Raw genomic sequence first — 9,087 nt, 5'->3', positions numbered from 1 at the left:
TAAAATAAACTGTTCATTCTTTTATAGTTTTTTAATCTCTGGTATAGTAATTTTAGAATATACCTATTTATAAAATAATTTAAGTATATTGTGCGGCTTAAATAAGTTACTTAGTATTAACTTCTAATTGTCCAAATATGAGAGATTATTATAATGTCAAGTTTAAGTTAAGATTTCAGATAGGTAACTTACGGTTAAGATCCAGTCAAATTTCGACCCACTAAATAACTTGAAAACTACTTGTGCAAAATAAACAAAATTTAGTTTTTTGATACTTGGTATTTTGAAATACACTTTCAATTTGGTTTCCAGTTCACAATAGTATTTCCTAGATCACAATAATACTAAATAATTTTATTACAATTCTGCTCGAGTTTTTTAATTTTCATATACGTTATTTTTTTTTTAAATTATGCAGCTCGCAGTTACATTTTTTTAACAAGTTAAAACTAGGAAAGATTTTATAGTAAATAAGAATTGCTGACTACAAAAGTTGTCCAATACTATCCTAAAAGTTTCATTAGTTTCAAAACATTTCATATTTAAACAGGATTGATTACAGAATACATAAGGCTTTTTTATAATTAAGTATTTTAATACATTTTATTGGGCTTATAAGAAAACAAATGTAACTTATTTTCTCAAGCCCTATAAACTACTTTGAACACAGCCCAAAAAGGCGTGCATAAGAAGTACCAGACTAAATTACATTTCGAACACAACTTTTTCGGCTCAAAAATTTGTACTCAATAGAAAAACTACTTTGTAAAATCGTGGGGGGCGATTATTTTTTAAATTTCTGAAAAGGGGGCGATTTAGAAAATGAGTTTGGGAAACCCTGTTCTAAACAGACATAAGTTAAATGTTGATAAAATAAGATACGTTCTGTTCACTCAGTAAATACATTGTGGAACAACTATAAATATTTAGTGATAATGGATCAATAAACACTAAAACTTAAATTATCAAAAACAGTTTATATTTAAATAAGATATCTTGTACAAGAAAAATTTAATTGAATAAGATTTTAATTAAATCTGAAGTTCTCTTTAAGAATGTTTGGTAACAAATATCCTTGATACATAGTATCTGTATCCTTGAACTCATGTTGAAAACTCTTACTGTTAAACAGTAATAAATTAAGTTTTAATAAACGAAATTGAAATACGAATTAAAGTTCTGAGCACAATGAACTTCTAAGCTTATACTAGTTTTTTAAAAACTTATTATATAGTATATACATACTTAAGTATTTAATAAAAATAATTAAACTACTTCATTTAAAAATAGAGAATGCCAACCAACCTTATAAAATTTTCCATACTTTTCCGCATATCATAAAATATCTATGTATGGTTCCAAAATTAAAAAAAAAGTTTTATGAAATTGGTAACTTAAGTGTTCAACATCGTTTAAGTCGTTATTAAAACGTTCAAGTGAAATAAACAAAGCATACACTCTTTCTTAATCAATTATCTAGTTTGCATTTTTATTAAGTCGACTTTTTTTTATAATGTTTAAATAATTTCTAGTTTCCGTGTTTAAAGTAGTTAGAAACATCTTCCAATGTAGTTACTTGATATCACTTGAAATCGTATTAAAATGAAATACATTACTTTTTTAGTTCAAATATTTAGTCAAAAATACATGATCTTTTTCTTTTTGAAATACTTTTTGTTTTTAAAAGTTCCTCAAAAAGTATTTCTATGCTAAAGTTTTTTCTTATTTGTATTTACTTAATTTAAAGATAAACATTTACAGTTATAAAAAAATATTATATATATTTTTAAATATATTTCAAATTGGCGACCGATTTAAAATATCACAAAAAGAGCTACTGAAGTAATATTATTAGACTCATATGTCAAACAGTAAGCAACATAAAAAGCTTAAATATAAAACTACAGTGAAATTGTAAATATCTTTAGACACTGAAAAAAATATTTGAACACTAAACAAGTACACCAACTTTAAAATGCATATTCTCATATACACCAAAAATAGAAAAAAAATTATGAACTAAAGAAAATTTTCAAACACTTCTGAAAATCGTTAATTTATTTTTTGCACTAGATTACAATAATTACTTATTAAAATAACCAATAAAAATTGTGCTAAAAACTGTCAAACAAACCAAATAATTTTGTAATTTTATATTGAAAAATGTTGGAATGTACAAAACTTATATAGTAATTTTAAATTCAAAAATTGTAAAAAATCAACTAAAATATTGCTAACGATAACAAGGCAAAAAAACAATAAAGACCGTAGTTCTAGAAGTGTGACGTCATAAAGGTTTTGTTGTAGGTCAAAAACTGGCTGCTTTCGTTATACTTGCTGGCAAACTTCATTCCGTCCTGGGTGGGGTCGCTGAAGGCAATTTGATCACGTGATAATTTTGAGCCACTCACAAACGAGTTTCGCATGCAATCGACCAATTGCGTGGCGACACCCCTTCTCCTGTAGTTCGGGTGCGTCCAAATCCTACTTACCTGATTTGTTAATTTTTTTAGCTGAATTTAAAATATTACAAACTATGAAAAAAATTTTGAAGTCACTTCTTAGATACACTTGTCAGCTTAACTAAGTTACATGATGGTTACTAGACCATCCAAATTTTGACAACTCAAATTCTTCTTAATAAAAAAATTTAAGAGGCAACATCTCAAAGAGTATAAATTAGAATAATAAAAATGTATTGTAGCTCTAAGTAATAAGGTTATGAAAATCAGAAATTTTGTATATTTCAAATAACAGTATTAAAACTTATTTTAGCAATATCTCAAAAAATACTCAAATTTTGAAAAAATAAAATGCTCTCGTAAGTAATTAATATAGTTACAATAGTATAAAAGATTTGGAAAAAAAATAAAAGAGATACATAAAAATAACTAAATTTGTAGAACTTGAATTGTCTGAATTTAAATAGTCGTGCACCCTGATATAATATCTTTGTGTTTGTCTAGTCAGTGTTATTTAACTACTTAAGCAAAATAATAAGTTTATACAAGTTCACAGTCTTTATAAAACATATTGCAATAATAGTGAACTAAACTGTTATACAATAATACTTTGAAATGTTTACATCTTTGTTTTAAATACTTTTAAATAGTATCATAAGCTCAATTACAAAGAAGTAAAGAAGAGCTTGAAGAAAAGTACTTTACAAAAAAAGATAGAAATATACTAAATAGACTTTTAATTATAAAAGTTTTTTTTATTTATTTAGCGTTGAAAGACTTCGACATGCAATATTGAAAATCTTTAAAATTTATTGAAATTTAGGGATTTAAGTAAAGGCCAAAGGGCTAAAATTATTGAACTAGTTTTATTTAAAAATTACTTCAATTTCATTAATTTCTATAACAATGTAGCTGGCAAATATACAATGAAATTTTGTAACCTTTTTTTTGTGGATGAAAAAATATATAACTTGAAAAATACTTTAGAACTAAAAGTAAAACTTAATAAAAAAAGATCAACAAACCCCACAGTCAACCGGCTCACCCACTTTTGAGGTCACCATCGCCCCATCGACGCGCCCTGACGACGAGGGGATCAACCTGAACGCGATTGTGAGCGGCTCGCAAGCGACCAAGCCGATCACGTGACCGTCGTCGTGCACGTATAAGTAGTGGGTGAGGGAATTACTCATGGTTAAAACTTCCCCAGCTTCGAAACCGAGGTCTTGGTCCACCACCTCCCTGATGCCGACCACCTTGTTGCGCATGAATTGGGGGTCGGTAGGGAGGACTTTGATGACGCGGCCGTTCATCAGTGACGTCACAAGACGTTCCTGATTCCAGCCTGGAATTGTTTTGTTATCATGATATTTATTTTGGGTCTTTAAAAACAAACTATTTGCTTGCAATAAAATGAAAAAAAAAATTTTTATGTATAACTCTTTTAACATTTTTATTTATAAGATAAATTGTTTTACTTATTCTCTAACTGTCCTGTTAACTTTAAAAAATGTATTTCCTTTAAATTAAACAACTTTAATTTCAGTATGCTAATTATAATGCAAAACTAAAATATAAAATGCATTCTAAACGAAAAAGTTACATTTATTACCATAGGTTGTTATGAAAAGAGTGTGCTAAAACTCTTTTTACAACTAAGAATGTCTATAGATACTCAGGCAAATTTTTTAATTAAACAGTTTCCAGGGTTCGTGCGCGAAATTTTTTTCATTTAGCCTGACTGGGACCAATTTAGCCTGACATTTTTTCAAAGTAAGGAAAATCCCCTTTAGAAGTCATTTTAGATATTGAGGGGTCTTAATTAGTACTATTGTAGTCTCCGACTTCAACTAGCTTTATCTCAAAAACATTTTGAGCTTTAAAAATCTGCAAAAAGCAACTCATAGCTTAGTTACAACTTAATAAAATAAGAAAATTAAAAAAAAGGTGATTGACCCCCCCTATGCCCTTAACATAACAAATTCAGTGATAAGTTTTAAAACAAGTGTTATATCTAATACTAGTGTAAAAACTTAATATATATTACTAAACACATTTGTTCAATTTAATTAAGCACTAAGTAAAAACATTATAAACAGAAAATTTTTTACAAAACGACGTGTGCATTGTCGTGTTTTATTAAAATTTAAAATGAAATGCTTGCACGAGTATTGAAATTCAAACAAACAGCTAAGTTGTTGAACTAAACTCTAACGTTTAAACTGTATTTTTTTTATGAATTTTCATAATTATGACGTATATAATCTACTCAAAACAAAATAACGAAGATAGAGATTCAACAAAAGGTTTTAAGCATTTATTTTTACAAATACTGACTGATTTGGTCTCTAATAAATTAATCATTATTTAGAAATAATTTCACATCTTAATTTGATCTTAAAAAGATTTCTTAATTCTTTTTAATCAAAAATTTTGAAGCATTTGAACTGAGAAAAACTGAGATTCTCAAATTTTTAAATAAAAAAACTGATTTAGCCTGACGTTTTTCAACTTTTTTCAAAAAAACTGATTTAGCCTGACTTAGCCTGATGCGCACGAACCCTGAGTTACACACAACATCTACAAAAAACCAAATAGTTATAGTTAAAAAAACTATAGTATTTAGAAAAACATTAGTTGGTTTATACTTTGTTTTTAAAAAGAAGTTAGCAATTGTTAAAAAAATACTTTTTATTTTCCAGCAATGAAATTTTTCTTTGTTTAAATAATAAACTTAAAAAAATTAGTATTCATTTAACTTCACATTTTAAAGAAGCATACCAGATAAACAATAATAAATAACTAAATGTATCTTAATTATCTATTTTAATTTGTATGCATGAGTAATACCTGGGTTAAATGACTACAAAGATATTTGAAAAAAAAAATTGAAATAGGAATTGGATCAAAAAAAAACTACATATAACTTGTTCTTACTAAAATATATCTAATTAACTACTTCTTTTGATAAAAAACGTCGGCAGTTCAAAAGCATTAACCAGTGCAGTCAAAATGAGAACTTACATCAAATTGTTACAAACATTAAAGAAACAAACCAGGGAATTTAAGGGCTTTTATAAATCTCTGATGATAGTAAGTGTGCTGCTTGCTGTCTGCAGGGTCGGAGCTGGAGTAGACCATCCCGCATAGCTTGCACTGCTGAGCTCCAAACTTCTTTTGCCCTGCGTCTATTATCATCTGACCTGATTGTTGTAAAACAGCAATGTAATAATTGAGCTTATTATTTATTTAAAAGTGGATTTTATTTTACTTTATTTATTATTTATTTAATTTTTTTATGCAGTTTTACTTGTGTTTTATCTTGGTTTTTATGTTACGTAGTTTAGATATTATCATTGTTGTGAAATTTTGATACCATTTTAATGGATATGTTTTTTCTTTCATGGAAATAACTCAGCTTAGTTTAAATAATGTTTATGTTGAAAATGATATAAATTTGTAACAACTTAGTTATTAATAGGCATTAGTTAAGCTAGTTTGTTCAACCAAAAACTCAAAATGACTAACAAAAACAAATAACAGCATATAAATAAGCCATTAAAATTTTTAAAATAAAAATACAGATAAATAATTTTTCTAAATAAATTTAACTTTAAACAGTTAAAAGTCTAAACTTAAAAAATAGTTGTTTAATGAAAATTATCAAAAATATTGGAACAACATTCAAAAAATAATGTTAGGCCTTATACTGAGATAAACTTTCCATAAGTTTTACGAGAAGTAGTAACAAAATAAATAAACATTTTAACTTGATTATAGTTTTTAACAAAAATTACCAATAACATGGCAATTATTTAACAATATTATTTGTAAAAAGTTCATTTTAAATTTCAGATAAATGTAAAAATACTAGTTTTCTGTTTTTTTTTTTCGTTTCAAAGAATTTATAAAATACTTTCAACAATAAGAAAACTTAAAACACTTTCAGTTTAAGACTTTTTATCAAAAACAATAACAATTTTTTTTAGTCTTCTTAGTTACTGACTGTTAGTTACTGCATCTTACAAATCTCTACTGACTCTTTTCAGGTTTTAATTAATGATTATATGAAAAAAAATTAACAAGAAAATATTTTTATTGATATAAATGTGAGATAAAATTACAAAACTTAGAAATTAATAACAGTAGAATTTAGCCTAAAGTATAACTCAGTAAAAACATAGTCCTTAATTAAATAAAAAATATTAATTATAGTACTACTTCAACATATAAAAATTGTAAATTATTTAAATTTAAATTAACTTTTATATGATGTTAATAATTTATTGCTTCTGTTATAAAAATTTATAGCTTTTTAAATTTGTAAAAAACTTTTTTTTTAATAATAAAAAGTTTAAGGAATAACAACAAAAAATTTAATTACTTTTTTAGAATTTACAGTTTATTTTTTATTACTTATTATAATTAAATCAATATATTTTGACTAACCTTGAATTTCTTGTTGTAATTTCTTTGAAGTTTTCTGATTATCATTAACTAAAGTTTTTTTTGATCTTGGACTAATTTGGCCAAGCTTTTTAATTTTCTTTGAAAATTTGTAATTAAACACAGGAAACAGTTTATCATTTAGCTTGGTTAGACTATTCTTTTGTTCTATCTCAGATTCAGAGCTCGAGCTTTTTACTTCAATATTTGAATCTTTAACATCTTCAACTGATGTACACTTTTTCAAAGCTTTGTTTTCAACATTTGTTTCTGCATTTAAATTAAGATCCGGCAAATCCATAATGTTTGAAGGCCAGCTCACTTTAACTGAGGTAAACTTTCTTTTGCTATAATCATTCACCTGGGGTGATTTAGACAGCTTCTAAATTTAAAAAATTATCATTAGCTAATTATCAAATAAAAGAAAAATTTTTAAAATGAGCTAAATATATTTCTAATTTTAAGATAATAACAGAGTTGCCACTATTTTAGTCAAAAACAACAAACCTGGACCTGAAAGACCAAAATCTATTGAATGATCTTAAAATGTCCTAAACTATCCTGAATTTTAAAAACCATTGTCAACATTTTTTATTTCAATTAACTTTAAAACTAGATTTAAATCATGTTTTTGAACAAAGTTGGCTATAAAATATCATAATACCAAATTTAGAACAATTAAGGCCATAGGGGGGTAGGCCATGTTTTTTACAAGTTGATCTTATTTTATAGAGATTTTACTAAGCTTCAAGTTGCTTTTTACCGTTTTTAAAAATTCAAATTAGTTTTTGAGATATGACCGGCCAAAGTTGGGCCGCATAACAGGTTCCTTATGGGGAAGGAAAAACTAAAACGGCGAAAAAAGACTAATGCATTCAAAATCTATCTCCTCCTTCATTTTTTAAGCAATCTTTTTCAAAATTTTACAGTCTATTCTTTATACAATAACAAAAAAACGTTATTTGTGACTTAAAAAAATTTCAAGTAAAATTACCTTTTTTTTGAAAAAAAAAATTTTTTTTGAAAAAAAATCACTTTTTTTTTTTTATTTTTGTCATAAAATTTTTATTTTTTTAAATTATTAAAATTCACAAATAACATTTTTTTCTCATAATGTAAGGAACATTTCCTTAAAATTTGAAGAAGATTGCTTGAAAAATGAAGGAGAAGATAGATTTTAAAGCTCGTTTTTAAAAACTCGAGAAAAACGGCTTTAAAGTTACCCCTTTATATACCCTTTATAAAGACAACCCTTTATATAACCAGTCATAAAAAAAAAGTTACTAAATATTTTTAAAATCTAAAAAAAGCATCTGAAAGATTATAAAATTTACTATAATATAAGTCTATATGTTATTTTTGGTCAAAAAATGGCTTCTACCCCCCCCCCCCTATGGCCTTTAACTTTTTGTTTTCTTTTCTAGAAAAAAACTAATTTATATATAAAAGTTAGTTGTTTCTAAAACTACCTGTTCATAAAAATAGTAAATTTTATAAGTTCTAATCTATTCGTACTTTAATTAGTCAGTTTATAATATACATGATGAAATTTAGATAAAACTTTTAATAAAAGTGAACACTAATTAAAAAAAATTATCAAGACTTTTAAATTTTGCTATTATTAAAATGTTTTTATATCTATAAACTAACTTTCTTTTTGTGCTTTTTTTTCTGAGGAGGCTCATACTCCATGTCAAAAACTTTCATTTTAATTTTTTGCTCAACTTTGATCCTCATCTCTTCTTGTTCTTTTTTAACTTTTTCCATATCTAAAGGAGCAAGATATTTAAAAATACCTACAGGTTTTTCAGCCAATTCTTTGTTCTTTGTACCTCCCATAATTTATTTTTTTAACAGAAGCTGATTATTTAAAAGTTTTGTTAATTGTATTACAATATTTACTTATTTTAATAAAAATTAATCTAATGAATTTTTTTTTTAAATATTAAAACCAGATTTATGCATGAAAATATGTTGAATAAAATATAACTTAATTTGCAATACCAATGTTTATTCTAAAAAATTATATAAATTTGATTAATTTTAGCAAGAAATTAACACAGTTTTTTCTTCAAATAAAGATAAATCTATTTTGGTCAAAACCAAAGAAAAAGGTCTGAAATTTTACATAATAGTCAAAATTATTAAACATATAAGATAATTAAGACAATAATAACCT

At 25.5% G+C, this 9,087-nt stretch overlaps 1 protein-coding gene across 1 annotated transcript; it reads right to left on the bottom strand.

Moving 5' to 3' along the window:
• Positions 1-2,179: 2,179 nt before the first annotated feature.
• On the bottom strand, positions 2,180-8,747 carry LOC145836648 (N-acetyltransferase ESCO2-like). The gene is made up of 5 exons (XM_082944435.1): positions 8,559-8,747; positions 6,912-7,290; positions 5,519-5,665; positions 3,488-3,807; positions 2,180-2,492 (listed from the first exon to the last, which is right to left on the bottom strand). The coding sequence occupies exons 1-5, from the start codon at positions 8,745-8,747 to the stop codon at positions 2,274-2,276; spliced, it is 1,254 nt and encodes a 417-aa protein (XP_082800561.1). The 3' UTR covers positions 2,180-2,273.
• Positions 8,748-9,087: the final 340 nt, after the last annotated feature.

The sequence above is a fragment of the Thalia democratica genome, chromosome 5 (genome assembly GCF_965202585.1).
Source record: "Thalia democratica chromosome 5, ktThaDemo2.hap1.1, whole genome shotgun sequence".
Classification (NCBI taxonomy): Eukaryota; Metazoa; Chordata; class Thaliacea; order Salpida; family Salpidae; genus Thalia; species Thalia democratica.
The sequence above is the reverse complement of the archived record's forward strand: the minus strand, read 5'-3'. Positions and strand labels throughout refer to the sequence as shown.